The 22,538-nt window shown below is 46.6% G+C and overlaps 1 protein-coding gene across 4 annotated transcripts in view; it reads right to left on the bottom strand.

Annotated features, from left to right (window-relative positions):
• PPM1H (protein phosphatase, Mg2+/Mn2+ dependent 1H) overlaps positions 1-22,538 on the bottom strand; it is a 244,517-nt gene that overhangs the window by 49,443 nt on the left and 172,536 nt on the right. For all 4 annotated transcript variants that reach the window (XM_037024330.2, XM_037024338.2, XM_037024326.2 and 1 more), the window contains exon 6: positions 17,625-17,743. In XM_037024330.2, the coding sequence (XP_036880225.1) occupies positions 17,625-17,743 (119 nt within the window). The remainder of the gene's footprint in view (positions 1-17,624; positions 17,744-22,538) is intronic.

Below are 22,538 nucleotides of genomic sequence, written 5' to 3'. Positions count from 1 at the left end.
TAACTTCGGCCTAGGTTCATAGATTGCTTTTCCACTCTTACCTGCTATTATTCTCAGCAAGTTTGTATGTTTTGCTGGTGTGTCTAGAGTCCTGACTTTCATACCCCTAACCTAGTTCCTGATGACCCTCCACACCACTCCCCATCGACACTCTGATCACGGGGGCTGCCCCAGGGACGCCCTCTTCTCTGAGGTTCACGCCAGAACCACCTCTCCTTGCTCCCTGCCTTGCTGTGGCCACACTCAGGCCCGGCCCCCTGCTTGGTCCTGCCATTCTGTTAGGCAGAAAGACAGGTATGAGTGGGATGAAAAGAGGGTGCGGTGGGGCCCACCAAGAACTCAGGGCATTAATCAGATAAAACCAGAGAGCCACGAAGGACTCACGGAGTCAACGCCCTTTGCAATATGAGTTCATTCCACATGCCCCGAATCTGGGCTGACCTTCAGACTTGCCCTAGCTGATGCAGGTGACATAGGGCAGAGACATGAGACAAGCATCATGATTAATTTTCCTAAAAATGCTGAGATGTGAATAGCAGAGTGGGAACAAGAGGGACTTGAGTCTAAGGGCAGAGTTGGGAGGTTACATTCCTAACATATTCTTTGGTATTCAGCCAACAACCTATTTTAAGGCAAGACAAGCAGTCTTAACTGATGTGTTCCAGTGCTTGGAAGTGGCCACTATCTTAGAGAGAAACAAAAAGCTTGTCCTACAGAATTACCGAGAGGACTGGCTATAGACAATGACATACTGTCTCTCACCAGATACAGACATGAGACCTCCTGACAAGCCTATGCTCCCCAAACCTTTGCCTTTATTCCATTTTTGAAACTCCTTAAAAGACAGAATCCCAGCTTTTGGGTGTGCCTTGTTTCTGAGGTTGCCTGCACTCACCTTTCTTCGAGTGTGTCACACTCTCTGTCCTACTCCAGATAAGTACAGAGACTGAGCACTCTGATTTGGGCTTGCAAGTTCCTGTCACCTAGGTGACCCAGATGAATGGTAGCTATACTATCATGCTCCTTAGTAGCCTGCCTGAAAATCTCTTCTCTTTGCCTTTAGGAAGTTCTCAGAACATAATCTCACTCCACCCAGAGCTCTGCAGCTCCCCAACTCCTGGGGTGGTAGGGACTTAGTTTCCATGCTGGGGAGATTCAAGCAGAGACTCGATGCCAGGTGACACTGGCTTTAGGAGTTGGCAAGGGATTATGCCCTATGCCAAGCAGCAGTTCAATGAGCTTCTTTCCTCCCTGCTTTTCCTTCCTCTCTGCTTTAATCAAGTAAACTTGCCTCTACCTACCTTGACTCTAGCCCATTCTTTCCTAAGAATGTATTCAAATAAAACTTTCATTCTGCTTCAATATTGTGTCTCTGCCCTTCAATTCATTGTGGCGGGGACAAGAACTGAGGACACACTCAATCCCTAGACCTACAACACCATTACCTACTCGCTCTATGTGTTCATGATCCAGCATCCACCTGTGACAAATGTTTTGAATATTTTTCTTGCTAGCAGCCTAGAATTCCTCAATCTTCTAGTTAGAGGGAAACAATAGGAATGGAGTATTTTTCATCTGTTGTCATTGTACTAAATACTGTCATCTCTACCCTCCAAATAGAGCCAGAACTGAAGCAGATTTTAACACCTTCATGGCTATCACCCCAGTCTCAGTACCATCTTCTCTTGCCAATATTATTGTAATAGCCTCCCCACATCTCCCTGCAATAATCTAGGCAAGAGCAGGTGGTGCCTGGACCAGAGAGACGCTGTGAAGGAATTAAAGACTGTTCAGTTTTGTGCTTTACCTCTTGTGGAAAATCTGAAGGTTCCTGTGGCCAGGATTCTTACCTGGCCCTGGTCGGCTTGCTCACTACACACGTGTGGGCAATACGTTATTATTGACTCTATATAAAGAGCTCCGCCCAGTGCTCTGGGCTGCTGCATGGCTGCAGGAGAGCAGAGGCTGGAGTGGTGGCAGTGCCAAGGACAGAGATGGAAACTGCTGTGGGGGCAGAGAGGCCCAGAGGCAGAGACCAGTTTGCTGCATGCAGACTTGCTCTGAGTGGACGGGATTCTAGTGACTGACCTGCCACCGTGGGAATGAAGTTGGGTACAAACCCTTTCACCCCAAGAACATTCCACTGCCATTTTTTGGTCTCACTGAATCCATAGTGAACTTGTCTGGGGCTGAAATCCATTGGCAAGACACCTGTGTTCTCAGGGCAGCCAGAGTAACTGTGTTGAAATGTCAGATGGTGTGATTACCCTAGTCAAACCCTCCAACGGTTTTACCATCATACTCTAAATAAAAGCCAAGTAATGAAATGACTGTCTTTAAAATCACTCCCCTCCCCCAAATTTCCTATTCCCCATCTTGGCTTTACTTTTTGTCCTTGTTGACAACCTAACATTTTAAGCATTTTGCTTCTTTATTATGCATATTTCCCTACTGCTCCCCATTCTGACTACTTAACCTACAGGCCAGGAACCCAAAGCTCACACTTCAGCATCATCCATACCGATCACCTCCCTTAGGATCTTGTCTAAGTCAGGATCTTTAATTAAAAAGGGGGGCAGAAACACCACTTGATTTCTTTAGTCTTAATTTCCTTAGCAATACTTCAGAGTGATTTAAGAACATGACCCCTTCCATGGGGGAGAGCAGAGGCTGTTCCTTCGGGGATGTCGACAGTCCACTCGTGTGACAATGATGTGCCCCAGTGAGTCGCATTCTTCCACTCGCTGACCTCCTGACGTGGCCTCCTATGCTTCCCCTCCCGAGGTCTTTCCTCCTAGATGCCCTCCTCCCTCCTGGCGGTGCCCACTGTGGCATATTTAAAAACACCCGGCCTGGAGCTAGAGGTTGGAAGTCAGAGCTCAGTCCTCCCGTGAATTGGGTGGGCGGGCCTGGGGAAGGCCCTCAGTCTCGCTGAATGTGCTGCCTCAGCTGGGTTCTTCATGGAAGGTGGCAAGGATCAAAATGCAAACATGCCGGGCAGGCCTTTGCGAAGTAGAGGTTGCCATGTATCTCTGAGTTGGGACTGTGAGGTTGTAGGGGCCTTGTTTCTTCACTGCAAATGCAAAAGCACAGCTAAGCAGCGGCCACAGGCAGGAAGCAGCACTTCATCACAGGAGCCACCGCTTCGTGCCGAGCTCCCAACTCACTCCGATTCCCTCTTCGTCTACTGTGGCGGCTGCTATCAAGGCAGGAAGGACAGCACCGGTACAACACTGCCCACACAAGTCTCCTGTTCTGCTCCAAAGCGAAGACTCAGAGACTCAGAGGGGCATCTGAGAGCTCTAAGTCTAAAGGGGGTGCTCCTGGGTCGGTCCTGAAATAGTCATAAAGGGAGGATATCCCCCGCCCCCCCTCAGCTGGAGTACCAGTGCCCCTCCAGGAGAGAGGTAAAAGCCACAGAGGTCTCATTTCACTCGCAGCAGAAACCAAGTCCCAGGAAGACAGGCACGCCACAGAGGCTACACAGGTCTGGGCAGAGGATGGCGGGCAGAAGCATCTAGGTCTCTGGTCCCCATTTCTGCCCTCCCACAACCAAGTCTCCTGAAGCTTGAACCCCTGGAGGCCTCGGATAAAACACCACCCATTTCTGGCTGGTCAGGAACAGACACATGCCTGGGGCCCAAAAGCCACTTGTGGCTTTTAAGAGCTTGGCAGGACCCCAATTCAGCAATTCACAGAATCCACAGAGGCACTCTGACTAGCCGCTCTCCACACCCACCGTTTCCAGACCTTCCTGGAAAAGGCAGTGCACGATTTTGCAATCTCCTCATGCTTCCTTTTTCCTGCCAGCCGTTTGAATTTCCAAAGGAATCCAGCCCAAAACCTAACCACAGAGCTCAGTAAATGGAGGCTGCTTCCTGCTCCTCGAGGTGCCCCTGTGGCAGGGAGCCCACTCTCCCTCTTGCTGCCTGGGTGTCTGTGCGTATATGCATTCCCGTGAAGGCAACGCAAGGTACTGGATGAGGTCTTACTCTTATTTCTTTAATGTCTTATTTAAAGAAGCCTTTTTTCCCTTGTTTCAAAGATTCTCAGAGAAGAACGCCCTATGAATTTCTTAAATTCATCTTTGGATCAAACCTTCATATGCCGGGAAAAGGTCGCTGCACTGTCTGGGAGGGTGAACTGGAGCTAACTCACTGAGGTCAGGGTCAGGCCAGAGCTGTGGGATACCGGAGAGGCCACATGGTCCGTGCGAGGAGGCTGAGGAGCATCCCACACGCCGGCCGCTTGAGGGCTTGGAAGTATCCTTGATAACGTTTCAGGGCTGAGCCAACATCTCTGCCACAGGCTTGCCATCATACAGCAGGCTCCGGTTATTTGTAAATCTAAGGGACGGAGGCATATTTTGACACATTGAGTCCCTGGATTTATGTGCTACGTGCCATCAATGGGTATCTTGATTACATGATTCCTGGGAAAGTTCCCCTGTCAGGCTGAGGTTCCGCAAACAAACACTACCTTGTTTTCTCCTGCTGGTCCTCGGAGTGTGTCATCTGAATCAGCTGAAACCTGCAGGCTCTAAGCTATATACAAGTTAATGCCGTTGTGCTGATAGGGTGCAACAGGCTGGATTCAGGCACAAACAGTATGCTTGAACTGTAAGAGTAAGATCAATGCTCGGTGATGTAATGGAAGAGAGCTGGGAGATGCAGTGCAGCCTAGCTCAGGTATGCCTGGCAGTCGAGGGTGAGAGAAACAAACCAAGGGAAGAACCTTCTGCGCATCTCTCAAGGAAGACTTCTCCCATAATGGGGCCAAAGATCTGTCCCAGACATTGTGGTTGCCCTTGAGGAAATCCCACAAGCCCTGGGAAAATGGCCCCCTCTGCCCTCCTGCCATCAGCATGCCTGAACCAACCCTGCACGGAGATACAGGAGTGGGGACCACTCCTCTGTTCTGGCATGGTGACTCCTTTCCCACCACGAGGCCCACACGTGACAGCGAGAGCATGAGGCCTTGCTTTCACTGTGCTGGTCTACATTTTCTGGGAAAGCCGACTGGTCTAAGCAGAGGTTTCACTTTGTGACCCACTACAAGGAGGGTATCCCTCTTGTTAACCCAGTGTACACACAATCACAGCCCCCAAAACAGCATTTGCCCTTACCATGGGATATACACTCTGATATTTCCTTTTCTCCCTACACTACTGGATTTGTTTAAAATGCTCATCAATTTACACTAAGCTGATTTCACAACCCGTTAATGGGTCCCTACCCGCAGTTGGAAGTTTGGGTAGAGGAAAAGAACCTGCTCCTAGTAGATCTAAACCAGGAGCTCAGGTTTGGACCAGATGAAAGCAATGAGTTCCAGCAGACTCGTTCACGAATATTTCCTGAGCATCTACTAGGAGCCAGGCACTCGCACAGATGCTGAGATTATGGAGTCAAATAAAGTTGAGGCCATCTCTTAACCCATGGGCCCAAGGTTAGCAGTGAAAACAGTCGCATAGAAAATGCTTTGAATCAGTCTTTTGAAAATATCAATCACGTGTGCATGCACAAAAAGAACCAATAATATTTCAGGAGAAAACATTCTGGATGGGTTTTAGGGAAACTTCAGATTTGGAAATTATTTCTGATTCAATACCCACTTGGTGTGCGTTAGCACTTTGCTAGAAGAGCTGCAGACTCTAGTCAATAACATTTAGATCTCCCACAGGCATGAATCAGAGATCCTTATTTTATCAGCACACAAATATGGAATGATTTCTGCTCTCTCAGGGACCATTCATTCTGAAACAAACATGAATTTTATTGAGATTGGCCTTTATATTGTTTGAGACTAAGTCAATATATAAAAATCAGAAGGTAACCAAAGTTGACCCCATATTCACAAATGGTGAGGAGAAAATAGGAAATGGATTGCTTGCTGCAAAGTAGATTTACTGCAGAGGCCAGTTTCTTTTCATGCTGGTCTTGCAGCCCTGCCTCACAAAGCTTCCTCTGGTCACTCCGACGTCGGTATCCTGGGGCACCAAGTCCTGAAGTACCCCCTGGCGGAGCCACTTGTGCCTGGGGATGCTCCTCTGAGCTACATCATTCCAGTGCCCTTTAGCTGGGACCACCACAGAGGGTGGAACTCAAGGCTCACAAAGCAACCACCAAGGTTTTTTAAATCTTCTGCTTCATCTTCAACAGCCATGAAAATTTTACCAAAGCATACACTTAATAAACATTCATTTCAACACACAAAATATCATCCACTACTTCCCCCTCCTCCCCACCAAATCTTCAGGTGAAAAAGATGTTTATCCTGTGAATTCCCACACTCTTTTTGGAATCTTTGGCTAACCCCCACATTATCTGAGCACCAGGGTAAGCAGTACAGGCCTGGGAGACGGCTGCCAATCTTTCCCAATGGGAGGGACACGGCACGGCCAGCTCCTGCACCGAGATGAGGGGCTGCAAAGGCAGCCAGCTCTAACTTTTCTGCTGTCACCTCACCCTTAACACAGAATTCTAACATAACCAACATTTACTGCATACTCACTTTAATCTAGGAACTGTTCTACACACTCCTTTTTTTGAAACTTACATAATTGTTAATAGCAACCTTGTAAGACAGATATTAATATTAACCCCATTATACTAATGAGAAAATGGAGGCTGCACAAACTAGGAAACCATAGAGGTCAAGATCACTTCCAGGTCTGCCCCAGAGTGCGCTATGCTCTTAGCTACAGTTCTCTGCCTGTCCTTGAAGGGCTATGAATATGCGTGAACACCATAAAATGTCACAGTATGCAACAGGAATGCTTAATTACTAATCCTCATCCTTAAAGTAAATAAAAATAATTTTTAAAGTCTGCCCTCCTTCGGTTTTTACAGTGGCATGTTGCACAGAAGTTTAAATGTAACACCTTTTTTCTTCTCGACAATATGGAAGATGGTCAAGATCACTGTAGAATTAGGTTTAACCCATGGCTCAGCTTTCAAACTGTTCTGCTGATAATAAGTTGATTCTATCACACTCAGGTGCCCAGTTTTTCACAGTAATCCAAGGCCATCCAGAGGATTAGGCAGATTTGGGGAGGGGGACTGTTTCCCCAGGATGATTTGGAAGGAGAACCCAGCCTGTCAGATGCCCTGGCAGCTGGGACTCCTGACCTACCCTGTGTGGGTCCAAGCCCAGGCGGGGACTACCCCGGTTATGGGCACAAGCATCAGTGAGGGGAAGGAGAGGCTCGGCTCACCTCTGACCCACTGTCGGCACCTGAGGGCTTTGTCACCCCTTACCTTCCTCTGTGAGTCCAGACCTTGGCCCAAGCAGGTGGACAGAGAGGTTCCCATGGAACAACAGGATAACCTGGGCCAGGAGTCACAAACCTGCTCAAGAGCATGGGCTGCCCAGTGCTCTTCAGTCAGTCACTATGCTAGCTGTCGCTCACCTCCACGGTAACCATGTCTAGGGCTGCCCAAGGTCGGTGTTTAAGGATGGACAGGAATCACTTGGGAGGTTTTAATAACATAACCAAAAAACCTTAGGGCTTCTAGAATGTTTTTAATAATCACCCCAGGTGAAAAACCTTCACTGTAGGTAAACGTTCCTCCATCAGTTTTGACATCAGTTTGTCCTACACTGGACTATAAGCACCGTGAGGGTGGAACTGTGCTCATTTTCCTTGTGTCACTCATGTGTGGCACAACACCCAGCTCACAAAAGGAGTAATAGTTAAAATGGATGGTCCTGCAGAGAGGAAGCTCTGAGCTCTGGTCTCCAGGGTACTAAGCACCACAGGCAGCATCTGATTAATCCTGGCAGACAGACAGGGCTGATTTAATCCCAGTGCAATCGGACCCCAGAATTGGCAGGGTCTTACCACCTCTGCCAGAGCAACAAGGTGAAGAACAAAAAACCAACACTGCCAGCACTTCAGTTCTTACAGGGAGATCTGTGTTTGGTTCTCTAGCAAGGGACGGATGTAAAACCTTCCCCTTCCTCTGAGTGAGCCTGACTCACTTCTCTGAAGGCAAGAGGCACATGGTGGTGGGATGAGATCTTTCAGAGTTTGCAGTGGTGGTTTTCCAATTCTCCTATGTGCATTCCTGGGCTAAGCCCAGGGGTTTTAAACCAGCACCCAGCTGACCCTGAAGGAGTTGCCCCCAAGCCACAGCAGGTGAGCACCTTCCTGGGACTGTCAGCTTGAAGCTAGCAACACTGATTTCCTGTTTGGAAGCCTGGTAGGCAGAGAAGGGGTGGCAGAGAAAAGAGAAAACTTCATCAAGCTCTGGTAGGAGTGAAAGTTTTTAACAAGGGAAATGCAGGTTGGACACAGGAAAATGTTTTCTTGGCAGGGTTGTTAAGTACCTGAAATTTGTTGGAGTGTCATAGCACTCACTTCTCTGGAATTTCCTTAAAAACAGGTTCTGAAAAACAGACTGAGGGTTGGACCATATGTCCTTCTAAATATGCAGTCAGCTTTATATTTCTGTCCTGCTGTGTGTCATTTTCATGTTTTATGCAGGTATAGAGCTCTTAAGAGTGGGGAAGTAAAATGTTAGTTATTGCCATCCTTAGCACAGCATTCAAAGTTCCCCATGAATTGACTTTAATTGACCTACCTAGTTCAAAGGTGAGCTCACTGCCCTCCACTGCTCCACACCATCTCACTTCCTGAACATGCCACTCATGTTAGGCCACCACCAGGTATGTTGTCAAGCTAATACATACCAATGTAAGTGGATATAGAAATGTCAAACACTGGAATATTTCTGCACTGGCTGGCAAATAATGACCATCCCAAGTCGCCAACTGCCCCCACCTGCTGCCCTGGGCCTTTTTCTGGAATCCTTACAATGCAGTAAACACAGTGAATGCCTGGACAGCAGCGGCGCTTCTAGGACCCCAGTGGAACCTATTCCTCCAAGCGGATTGGTAAAATATTCTGATTATTCCCTCTGGTTTCCACATTCCCAAATGGCCGTCTGATTTTCATGCCTCTGGGCTTCCACTTGTGCTATGCCCTCTGCTTGGAATGTCCTGCCCTCCTGCCCTCCAGTTTCTTGAAATTCCTTTCATATTTGAAACCTTTGGTTAAAATACAACCTTCCCCAATCCCAGTTTTCCCCCTTAAAAAACAACCACTCCTTCTACCACAGTGAAAAGGCCTTTCCTTTAAGCCTCCCTATTAAAAATAAGCCCTATAATCTGTTTTTTTAGTTATTTATGGACAAATTCCAGGATCTACTTCCTCTTACTCTTGAGAGTTTAAGAACAGATTTTATAGGTAAAATGGTATCATTCAATAATGTCCACACCACCAGTCCCTGGGCCAGCTGGTCATCTCTCTGAAGTGAGCGCACTCTCAATGAGATCCCTTCTACAGGGACATGATTCCACCATGGAGGGGCTTGGTGCCCCAGCTCCTTGGTTATGGCTCAGGAGGGCTGTGGGGGCTCCTCGAGAGGTCGAGCATCTAGGACTCGGAGGCAGATATGATGTCAGTATGTGGACCAACCCTCCCCCCACCCTACCCTGCAGCACTGAGGGACAGAGTGGTTTCCCAACTGTACTGCAGGCTCTCTCCTTGCAGCTGAGGGACCCCTTACCTGAGCTCAGCTGGCAAGCACCTGTGAGGCAGACCCACCGGGGAAGTGGCCAGCACACCTTGACCTACTTCACTCTCTTGCTTTTCTAAACTGCCTTCCTTCTTCTTTTTGGTTCCTTGAGGAACAGCATCTCAACACATAACAGGTCGAAACCCTCCTCACCCTCCATTCTCCTTACTATTGTTATATTCTCAGACACAGACAGCAGGCTTTGTTCAATTCATTCTACCGCGCTCACACCATCCTAATATGAGGTGCTGTCATTAGCCCAATTTACATACAGGACAACTGAGGCAGAGATGATCCAATTTGTCTAAGCCACACCTAGGGACTGACTCAGCCCTGCAGTCTGGCTCCACATCCCTGTTCTTAACCACTACTCGGTGTCTAATATGCAGCAAATATACATATGGGAAAGGTTTGCCAAATATAAAAACAAGTGCCCCCTGGGGTTCCCTGGCTAAAGGCACCTGGCTGTTTGATTTGTGCATGCACTTGACATCCTAAAACTTCCCCATCCCCAGATGACTTGGAGCTAAGTCACCACCACACATGTACTGTCCAATCCCCCATAATGATCACTGGGGAAAGTTGCAGGTGTCCTCTGCTTAGGGATGTATGAATGGATACAGATGACGCTGTGACTTTCCAAGGGGCTGAGGGAGAAAGAAAGGCTTGAAAGTAGTTTGGCCTCTTTGGGAACAATAACTATATTTATCAATAAAAGCAGACAGACATGTGTGCGTGCATGTGCCTATGTGTGTTTACAGGGAGCAAGCTGGCTAGGCATCTCTTTCCCTTCTACTCCCAGTAGCCTGACAAAGCCTGTCTGTCTTCACTTCCAACCATTTGTAAATACTGCATAGCATCCACTGGCCTCATGAGCAGAGGTGGAGAGAAGGGTAGGGGAGCAAGGAGCCACTTATCACTGTCAGGAGATGTGCTGTACATAGCAGGCTCTCTCCCTGCTGCTCCTGCAGCTAGAGCTGCAAATCTTGAAAAGATGCAGAACATGCATGTCGCAAAGTAACCATTCATCATCTTGGCAGTGGGAGCCCCAGGGAGCGGCCTCTCCCCACGTAAGGCTGATCCACTCTGACTTCAGCTCCAGGCCCCACTGCAACTTGCGAGACAGGCACTTTGCAGTTGTCTAATCCCTGTCCCAGCCGATCTCTATCCTGGACAACCTAAGGGGTGAAAATTATCTGAAATGACATCCGAACCCCTCCTTTCTCTGCAAGGTCAGATTTCCAGACTGCTTTCAGCAATCAGATTGCTGCCAAGGTGGTCCACAACATTGTTGTGAAAATACAAGTTGCTCGGATGAAATTAATACCAGTTTACCTAGGGAAAGGCTTGAGTTCTTGTGCAGTAATTATAAAATTATAATGTGATGTTTCTTTGGTGGGTTTAAAAGGCCTCCCCAAGAGGGCAATGGCATATCCGAATGTCAGGATTTGCACCTAGGCAGGACTAAGAAATCCTCTGGTGTTCCAAGATGCTGGCTAGTCAGAGATATCTGCAGGTAAATTTCCAAGGATTGGGCTAGAAGTGATTAAAAACAAAAGGAAGGAGAAGGACAGGGTTTGAATTTTCCAATTACTCTTTAAAACTCAAGAGTCAAGCTGTTAGAAAATGCAGGCTTTCCAAGTAACATTAATAATGCTAAGCTAATTAGACCCAGAGGCATGGTCAACGTATAAATTCAGGCTCCAAAGAGGACCACTGTCACTTTAAAAACTGCCTGGGGATCAGTGGAAAAGCTAATGAGGAGTGTCAGTTGGGGCTGCTTTATTAGGCGGTCCTGTGGAGGACAGAGCCTGGGGTTTCAGTGACAGGGCTTCTGGGCTGGATTCAATAAATCAATTTATAGTATAAGCTGGTACAGCTCAGGAGTTGGCTTCATAAAGCATTCTGTGGCATTTCTCAATCTGCTTATCCATTTCACTGTGAGCCTGCTGGACTCTGCTGTCAGAGGGCATTGAGAAGACCAATAAAGAACAAGAGAGAAACCTTAGCTACAATAACCGTAAACCCTGACTGAGCAGCTCCAGACCACGCGGGCGGCTGCCTCCAGGGAGCTTCTCTCCAGAAAATGTTGGCACTGTTGGGAAGAAACCCAGTGGTGTGGGGCTGGGGTGCTCATCCCTGAGCTGGGCTCCAGCTGCAGACTGAGAATAAAGGTCACCCCAAACAGAATGGAAAAGGTTGGAAGTGAAGTTGTTCTCTAATCAGATCCTCAGGGCCTGAAATACTCCTCCAGAAGCTGAAGGAAAAGTAAATGGGACAGAAGTGCCAATGCTGGCACCAATCCAGCAGGCAGTAGGGGGAGAGAGGTGTGCTCCTGACTGGGGCAGATGAACCGGGCTGGCCTTCATGCTGGCCAGCAGGCTTGTCAGTGAGTGACCGCTGGGAACGAGTGGCCCCTAAATGCAATGATGATGCCCCTGACAATCTGAAAAGGGGGTGGAGCCCATCCCCCAGCAACTCGGAGTCCAGCAGTCGTAGTGCCAGAAGCCAGAGAATGCGGCCACACCATCCCACTTGCTCGCCCTGTCAGGGCTGTCTTGGTTTTTTTTTGCTGTTGGCATATTCCCTTTCAGACAACTCCCTGCACCAGCCTCCACCCCAACCAGACCCTCACCTTCCTATCAGCTAGATCATAGTGCCATCTGGAAGAACTTTCTGTAATGATGGAGAGGCTCTGCATCCACACTGTCCAATTCAATTGCCACTACTGACATGTGGCTACTGAGCAATTGAGTTATGGCTACAGTGACTTGGAAAAGAATTTTTAATTTTATTTAATTTTAGCTAATTAAAATTTAAATGGCCACATGTGGCCAAGGGATACTGTGCAGGGGGGCACTGGGACTAGAAAAGACTTCCTTTATGTTAATAGAGTAGTGAGTGTTGAAAGTAGACAATTGTGGCTGACCCCCACTTTGCTCTCAGTGGGAAATCCTCTTATTTGTTCATAGTTATAAGGGAAATATAGGAAGGGAAAATTACCCTGGTATGTCATCAAATTAGAAGCATAAAGAGTTAAGGGGCTGCAAGAGATAAAAAGGAAAGGTTACCATCTCTGCAATCTTTCTAATGGAATCTATCTTTTCCAGAAGCTCTGGAAAAGCAAAGCAAAGCCCAGCCCCTGTGAGACACAGAGGCTGGCAGCAAGGGGCAGAGGAAGCATTTTGAGAGACCTAAGCCCAAGATTTGCCCAAGGCCCCAGAATCTTGGCAGAGCAAGGACTGGTTCCCAAGAAGCCTACCTCCCAGCAAGCCATGCCATCTCAAGTTACGGTCCAGCCTGTCCCCTGAAATAAGACCATCATAAATGTTAGCAAGGCTTTGTTTAAAGAAAGAATTCTGGTACTTTACTCATAACCAGAACCATCTGGAAGCAATCTCAGATTCACACGACGGATTTCTCTTCCTCTTTGGCCCTCCCTCTCTCTACAAATCCCATCAGCCCTGAACAGCTGCCAGAAAATCTGGCCTGACGCCAGGGGTGCAGCTACAGTCCTCTGCCACACAAACGTCCTCCTGGGCCCCCAACTTGCTCATCACCCCATGTGGCTGGACACAGAGCAAGACAAACATTGACCTTACATGAGAAAGAGTCACCAGCAGTCAGAGGAGCAGGGACCTGGCACCACAAAGCCAGCTGTGAGAAACTATTGTTTCAACTCAGTAACGTAGATGCTTGCCAGCAAATTACGGCTCACGATGGCTCAGAGGGCTGCGGGGGGAGAGGGGAGCGGGGGCAGGGGACAAAGCTCACGCTGCCAGTGAGTGTGCATTACACAATAGCAGCCCCACACAAAGGGCTGGGAGGAGCCCGGGCTTCACTGAGGGCAAAGCCAGGGGTCTGGCTCCAAGACCAATGACACAGGCACAGAAGGTGAAAGCTGGGCCCCATCAGGGACCGACTCAGTGCTGGGGGTGCTGTGAAGAAAATGCCTTTGTAAATCAAACTCCTGGGCAGACTATCTGGGAAGCAGGGGTCCAGGGAAGAGACCGGTCTCATTATGAAGGGCCTGGTGGCAATAACCTTTTGTCCTCTACGCAATCTGGGCCTGCCAAGCTGCTCCACAGTCTCCAGAAAGCACGAGGGTGGGAGAGAAAGCATCCCCATCAGGAGGAGGCAGACTCATCCTTAATGAAGAGACGAGGCTTCCCAGTGCCGACATACCTTCCCACACTTCCTTCCCGCAGCAGACATACCACAGAACGCTGGCATGAAGCTCCTCTAATGAGAGAAGGCAGTTTTCCTATGCAGAGGCTATCTGGTTTTCTGGGGACCTGCCCCCAAATCACATGCAGACTCCTAGTGACGAGTGTGAAACACCAGGGTTTAATGTGGCCAAAGGTCTGCTGGGCCTCAGTGGGAACAAGCAAAGCTACTGCCTCAGCAGCTCCTGAAATGCTTCATGCTGCCCTCCTGGGCCCTGAAGGACTGTCAAGGAGACACTAATCCTGGTGGAGAATGATACCTGACTTCAGTTCATGTCACAGCTTAAAACCGAAGAATTATGTCTCATCTGCCCTAAAGAACAGTGGGCTCTGTGCATTGTATCAGGACTGAGAGCCGGAAACCTGGGTCCCAGTCTGTATTCTGATGCCTTTGCATTGGCGGAAGCTGAGCACCCCAATAATCCCCCTGCACCTCCATTCGCTCAACTACAAAATGGAAAAAGGAGGGAGTCATTCCCCATGTGGCAGGTCAGCACAGCAGTAAACACCGTTTACACTGATGCTGTCGGGTTCACAGCCCTGCTTCTCCTCTTACGAGCTGTATGACCTTGGGCAACTTAGCCTCAGCACCTCAGTTTCTTTATCTACAAAATGTGTCTAGTTCACAGGATTGTTAAATACAAGGGAACATGTAAAGCTCTCGTCACAGTGCCTGGCCCTGAGCTCTCCCAGTAGCTGTCAGCCAGCCCCAGTGCTACCACGGTTGGTGGGGAGCAAAGGGGAGATAAAAATGTCCACAAATTAGGCACATACTACAAGGATTAATCAGCTTTGCAACAGGTGAGCGTTTTATTTGTTAGGTTTCAGAGAAACAAGTTCTCAGGCCAGGCCTAATTCTGAAGCTATGAAGCACAGAGGCAGTAGGTAAGGACTCATTTGTACCCTTGAGCATGACACATTCCAAATTTTCACCAGTCTACCCTCAATCAATTCCAACAGCTTGGTAGTAATTTAAAGCTTTCATGGGAAAGAAGCTGCATACCCTCATCTCCCTTTCCATAGAGTTAATTTTCCAGCCCTTCTCCTTCTATAGACAACTCAGAAAGGCAACAAATTATGATCCCACATTTTTTAAGTCCTAAAAAATAACTGCTAGGTCTGAGTTTTTTTCCATAGAGGTTAGAAACATTTTAAAAACGAATTACTTTAAGTTGGGAAAGGGAGTTTACACAAGCAGTGGTCTACATTGGCTTTACACTTTCCAACCCTTTCCAGCCAACATATAAAGAGTTCTCCTTTTCCTTAAGTTCATTTTCAAAACAGAAGCAAAGACAGGTAGGAAATACACAAAAATGTTCATAAATCTCTGCTTATGGTCAAAGTTAGAGCCAATAGCCATGTGGGGAATGATGCGGAAATGAATTAGCAAATCATGGCTGACCGAAGCCATTTCAGTACCGTAGCTCCTCAGTTCTCCAGCACCTTCTGCGGAGTTCCACACGGTAAGCGCAGCCTGCGTACAGGATGCTTATCTGCACAGGACCACGTTAATGCAGTATGTACGTGTGAGTGTGTAAGAAAGAGAGTAACTGGGTGTGTGCAAAGTTGGTGTCATCTAGCCCCCAAACATAAATTATATATATATCATGTAATTTTTAGCCATTTGCTTACCAAGTTTGTTTTGACTACTTAAGATAAAATTTGCCTCTCTGGCATAAAAAACAAAAACCCCATAAAAACAGCTTTGCCCTAAGCTCAGCATGTCACAAATGCAACCTCCTCATTCCTACCTGAGCACTAGGCACCCACAGCATTGACATGCTGTCCCCCCACCTCTGACAGTGCACCCCTTTTCTTCCTTTCACTTGATAAATAACCGCTGCCTGTTCACCACATGTCACAAGGGACAAGGCCCTGGGTGCCCCACTAGGGGGCTTACAGACTCACTGAAGACACATACTTAAATAGGTGATTGGAGTGACTGATGACTTACCCCTTACACCAACCTGTTAGCCTAAATCATCCTTTCTTGTTTATCCCATTTCCTCCTCTGCGTCCTGCTTCCATCCTTGCTGCACGAGACCTCATATATATATTTCCATGATTTACTTTTTTGAAAGTAGGTCCTACTCAGTCTTCTTCAAACTCCTCTAAGAACCACCTCCCTAAATCATTGTTTTCATCACTCACTGTCCTTCTCAGAAGGACACAGAGTAACCTACTGCCTCTCACAGTGAATCTAAACCTCTCTGCCTGGCATTCCTAGTCCTGGACGATGTTCCCTCAATACCAGCTCAGTCTGCTTTCCCACAGACACTCCCTTTCTTTCTGGCCATTTTCCTGCCTCTCAGATCTACTATTTTCACATGTTTACAGTCATGTGGGTGCCTGACCTGGGACGCCTGTGCTGTCATTCCAAATTCTACAGAACCCAGACCAAACCCCACCACACTTTTCAAACTATAGTAGCCCTCACCTTAAACTTTCCTGTAAGGACTGCTGATTTCAATGATGGAAGAAAAAATGCATTTACAGAAAAAACCCAGTTTGGCTAGGGTAATGACTGGGGCACCAGAACTCTAGAGCTCAGAGCTGTAAATACAGAGAACCTTGTCCAATAAATCCATTCCTGTCTTAGGACAGGGGTACATATGTCAGGCTTTGTGGGTCATAGCATAGGTCTTGCTGCAGCTCCTCAACTGCCCTGTTGTAATGTGAAGTTACCAAAGGTCAAATGTAGATAAATGAGTATGGCTGTATTAAAAAAATTATTTATAGAAAGGGGCCATGGGTGGAATTGGGCTTTTGGGCCTCAGTTTGCTGGCCCTGTTTTAGAAGAAGATTGGATACTCCTCTTTAAGATAGCAAAGGACAACTGGAAGTGCCTTAGGCCAGCCCCTTATCTTCCTTTAAGACAGTATGTACCCCAGAAGCAGATTCCCAGCTGAGAAGTCATTACCATGGAAATTTGGGCTGTGACCATCTGCTACAGCTATTTTAGTCAACAAAGAAGAGATAATAGAATCTACTTCTTTGTCTGTGTTAGACATAAGGTGAGGTAAGAGTCCACTGTCTCATTCTCCTGCTGTCCTCTAGACTAGCAGGGGACTCACTGGTCCATATTGGAGAACCTAAGGGCAAACCTTTACCCATACTGCTAAGTGCCAGGTACTGCTCCATCATTTAATCCTTATGTCAATCCTATGATGCGTAAGTACTTTATCACATTTACTTTTCAGATGGAAGAAACAGATGAAGTCTTAGCCAATGTGAGCCACTGACCCACCAGAGAAACAGTCTTGGACCTTATATATAGGTGTGTCTGGAGAATAAGATACAATTTCCCCTTGTAAGATTCCTAATTTTGATTTGAAATGTTATAAAATAATGAAGATCACTCATTACCTCTAGTCCTTACAACCCTTCAAAGAGTATGTTTTCATTTATCCACAGAAAATTGGGCTCACAGGGGTTAAGTGGTCTGTCCAACTTTGCTTATTTAGAAAGGTCAGAGTCATGATTCAAATCCAAGCCATTTGGCCCATTCCTTTGAGTCTCTGACCTAAAAAAACAACAAGTTTAATGTGTTTTAAAAGCCCCCAAATGCTCACTCTATGTGAAGTGAAGAATTATGTCAGCTTCAGGGGGGTCTGGTGTCCTCAGGAAGGATCTTAGAGAAGCAGAGAGGCAAGCCAACAAACACCACGATGTGAACACTTGGTACCCAGGTGAAAACATGAGAAGTGGGCATGGCCCCCTTTCCTCCCCACAAACCCAGCTCTCGAGCCACACTGCCTGACCTAAACTGCATAAGTGGCTTTTGATGGCAGTGCTGAGGCAGAGGGAGGCATGTTCTTACCAGCCTGTCATATTAAAGTCCCTGTAGAGCATCTTCTTTCCAAGTTCCTTTCTCTGTACTCTCCTTGGAAACTCCAAATGTGTGAACTCATTTCCCAGCAAGTGAGGCTGCATGAATGCCTAACAGCAAGGAGGAAAAAAACCACACACGTATATTTAGAAGAAAAAATAAGGCCCAAAGGTGTTTCACAAATCAAAACAGTCCACATTTCACAAACAAGAAAATCATTCTTGTATTTTAAGGGAAATAAATAGATTTAAGAATCTAAATACAAACAGTATTAGCAAATAAAAATCATCAACTTAATTTATAAAGGCATGTACCTTTTTCATTTGATATTAGTTAACTGTAATTGAAGATATATATCACTAAAGTCATAAGGAAAAGAGACCGAATTGCTCCAAAAGCTCACTGTGTAATTCAAACTCAAGATGGTTTCATTTCCCTGAATGCCGTGTTGATGAAGCCAGAAAGTTGCCCTGACTCCTCCTTGGCTTTCTCCGCTCAACTCTGGCTCATAATCCTAGCGATCACGGTCCTGCCTTGGAAACCTGCATGTGAGTCTCCATACCAACACGATGGCCTGAGTGAGGGTGGGGACTGGAAACACCAGACAGGAACCTGCTATTGGACTCCTTCCATTTTGCTCTGCGGTAATTCGATCGTGTAATTGGAAGACTATTCCAGAGCAGATGGCTTCTTCCCCTCCCCCAAATCCCTGTTCACACTACAAAAGTCTTGAGCCAACCGCCACGTAGAGAACTGCTTTGGAACAACAAACAGTCTCATTGTCACCTTAAAATTCAAACCCAGCTATCCAAGAGATGGAAAGCGCAAGTATTAACTTCTCTGCTCGGAGGCCACACAGAGTATGCAAACCCGCACTGGAGGTCCCTAAGCCATACGCCTGCTTATTAGCAGCGTGGTGGAATGATCTCTCTCACCCACTCTTTTTGGCAGAGAAATGAGTGGGCAGAGCAAATCAAGGCCTGGCACTGCAGGAAAACAAACGATTCTTGCCACAAGACAGATGGCCACATCCTCGCTCTACAGAAATAGGCCTCTCCCAGTCTCCCCAGGACCTGACACCAGCAGGTCTCCCACTGAGTCCTGTGGAGGTTTGGAGGTATTAGCTGGATGTTAGTCATCATAAGCTAAATGCACCATGAGTCAAAGGAAGCATACTGTATTGTTACCAGGCTGGTCAGATTTGGCCAGATAATGCAACCCTGAGCTGGAGAATCTGAGTAGGCTTGGGGACACGACAGGACAGGACTCAGAGGGCACCTGTCTGTCCTGTCTGCTGTGGCCTCAGCAGGCTCCAGGTCCAGGTCTGGTGGAATTTGGGGTCACCTTTGAGGGGCTCTGAAACCTCTGCTGGGGATGAGGCACTGGCTGCTGATGGGTATCAAGGGCTCTGAAAAACTGGTTTTTATTGAGAGGCTCCCTGACAAGGAAGAAAAAGAATTAATACTTAATATGACGGGTCAAAGGCACAGGCTTTGGGTGAGGTGGACTTGGGTTTGAATCCAAGCTCTGTATTTATGAGCTGTGTGATTTAACTTGCTGGGCCTTAGTTTATCTGTATGATGAGATTAACTCACACTGTTTTCATAATTAAATGATGCCTTAACGCACTTACCATGGTTGTCTCTTCTCAAAGATTATTTCCATCCGCCTAACGATTACCGAGTCCTATTACAGCCAGAGTGCCAGGGTAAGTGCTTTGTAAGCTCTCATCTCACAGTGCCAATAACCTGATGGGCAGACTGGCTACATGTGTGGGGCCCAGTGCAAAATGAAAACATGGAGCCTCTGTTAAATGTTAAGAGTTTCAAGATGGCAACATCAGAGCATTAAATCACGTGCAGAGCCCTGTACAACTGCACAAGTCACACACCTGGGAAACCAGCTGTCCTCACAGTGAGGTACTATTTCATTCCTCTCCTGTATTTTGGTCCACCCACAGAAACTAGGGAACAGAGGCTTAGTAGTCAAAGAACAGCAGCATCTACTATGTTTCCTTCAACGTCTCTCAGAACTTTGGGACTGCATCAGCGTGGAGATTTTGTCTGTATCCCCCACCCACCCCCAGACACCAGGCACTAAATACACCTTTGATTACTATACCTCAGCAGTCCTACAAAATGTGTGTCACAGATGCAGTTTACCAATGAGGGAATTAAGGCCCAGAGAGGTTAAGATACCCAGCTCAAGACATCCAGAACCATGCGGATCCTGGAGCCTGAGGCTAATACCATGCCTACAACTGCCATCCTAACCCATACATTGGCCCTTTAATCTGCACACACAGTACCAAAAACAGGGGGCAACAAAAGGCCTGTGATCCTGCTTCGGGACCAAGCAAAGTCTGAAGCACAACATGTACCCATGAGGATCCAGTTAACCAAAGATTACAGATCCGCACACAGCTTGGCTACAAGGACGTTCTTAAAGTAGCCAGAAGAAACCATTTAATAATACAAGTAATTAAATAAACCAGCATAAAGCTGTACAAGCGAGTTCTGTATTACCCTTTACAATGATTCTGTAGAGACTATGTAATGACATGGGAAGAGCTGATGTATTTTTAACAAGTAAAAATATGTGAAAATGTGTAAAATATGTACAAATATGTGTCTGGAGTGTGTGAGCATATGTGAGCAATGTCATATATACACAGATCTATATATGACTCAGGTATATATAAATGAGTGTGTGTATAAATGTAGGTACAGGGCACACATATACGTTATTAACATACAGGATCCTAAGTACATTTCTTCACAAACCCAAGTGATCAAGAGGCATAAGTGTGGGAGTATGAGTGGCATGTGACGGTGCTTTAATGAAACACCCTAGGCCCTTTCTGCTGGTACATGTTTGCCTGCACAGCTGTACGGGAGGACTCGCAGAGGCGGAAGTCTGCAGGCCAGCTGGGAACTGCTCAGCAGCTCACTACCTGCAGGGGCCACCTCCCCTCTCCCTCTGAGGATGAGCAGGTCAAAGGGCTTTAAATTCTGTGTCGCCTGTGACATTTGTAGACCCTTCCCACATGGAGCCTTTTGGGGTCTCAACAAACAACTTGCTTTCTCCTTTTCTAACAGTAGGCTACTATACTTCATCCATTCCAAGATGACTTTATTAAATGTATCGTTATTTTATTATCTCTAAGAAAGGAAAAAACAAAACTACTAAATGATGTACAGTGCTTTCTTACCAATCCAAATTTTTGTTTTTGAGGGAGCTCCCTGAGACTTAGACAAATTGTTATCTATCACTACTGTGTATATTTAAGAAGGAATATGTAGTTTTCCAAACCGTTTCCACATTTAGAATCTAACAGGTCTCATGACTTTTCACTCTGAATCATTAATGTTCATATTTTCCACACAACAGTGGCCTGTGTTGCATGAGAGCACCGATGACGCAGCATTTCTGAAGTCGTCTGTGAGAGAAGAACAAGCCCAGAGCCAGGGGTGTGGAGCTCTTAAATCAGCTTTGCAGTGACGTAGAGCCAGCTTGCTTCTGACTCCCACCTCAGAAGTGGTGTTGAACCCGTCTGACTCACACCTTCCCAAACCCTCACACAACTAGTTGGACCCAAGGAGGCTTAAAGAGTGCTTTTCTGTTTGAGAAGCTTTCTTTCCAAGCTGCTGGCCACCCACTCTGTAAGTCAGTGCTACTCTTGAGATGTCTGCACATGGCCAAGAGATGAGACTCATGGCACACCTGCTACCAGGCTGACGGCAAAAATCACTTGTCAGATAATCCCAACTTCAGGTATGTTAGAAGGTGGGAGGAAAGTGCCTTGGCTCTCATGTGATATTCATCCCCTCCTGAGACTGGTTCACCTTTATATTTTGCTCTTCATGGTTATTGTCTTCTCTAGCTCATTCCCACAGCATACTTCCCATGCTGCATGATACACTTTTTGTCACAACTGCGCCCACTACAAAATTTATTTGTATTCCATGGGGAATATTCCATACTCCATCCAAAATATAGTATATTTTTACTTTGTTAAAAAATCGCCATCCATGTCCTAATTGTTGGCTTTCCCCTCACCAGCACTTTCAATACCACTATTGCTGTATTTGTCCGACCTGGTGGAGTTCCCGGTGTTGATGAAAACACAACTCAAGAACTAAGCATAAGCAGAACAAATAGATGGCCGATTAATGAAAAATGAGATGCTAAGATACAACAGGACACAAACCCATTAGCTTTCAGAGGAAAACACATTTCTGCTCTTTAGTGTATCTTTTTGCGTGATTCTCATGAAAGTTTGTTCACACGATCTTTCTTAGTTCATTTGGGTGATCACAGCGAAATACCACAGACCGGGGGGTTTAAACAACACAAACTTATTGCTCACAGTTCTGGAGGCTGAGTTGCCCAAGAATAAGATACCAGCCAATTTGCTGCCTGGTGAGGGCTCTATTTCTGGCTTGTAGACAGCTGCCTTCTTGCTGCGTTTCACCAAGTCTTTCCTCTTTGCTCTCATGGAGAGACAGATCAAGCAAGCTCTCTAGTATCTCTGTTTATCAGGACCCTAATCCTATAGGGCGGGTCTGGGCCCCACTCTTAGGACCTCACTTAACCTTAATTACTCCTATAAAGGCCCTATCTCCAAATACAGAACATCTGGCTGGGCACACAGCACAAATGTTCAAGTCCATATGGTCTTAAGTATACATATGTTTATATATGGACATCAAAATATAAAATGTTATCTGATGATTCCCTTTTTAACTTACCCCTATTTATGAACATTTCTACCACTGAATATGGATTATTAAAAAAAAAAGACAACTAAAAAATAATTATTTTCTGCAAACCCAGTTTTTAAACTAACTTTTAGAAAACTGTTGAGAGGAGCTCTTTGCCCCTTCTTATTCCAGTAATTTGAGG

Source organism: Manis javanica, chromosome 10 (assembly GCF_040802235.1).
Source record: "Manis javanica isolate MJ-LG chromosome 10, MJ_LKY, whole genome shotgun sequence".
NCBI lineage: Eukaryota > Metazoa > Chordata > Mammalia > Pholidota > Manidae > Manis > Manis javanica.
Note: the sequence above shows the minus strand (reverse complement) of the source record. Positions and strands in the feature narration are given on the sequence as shown.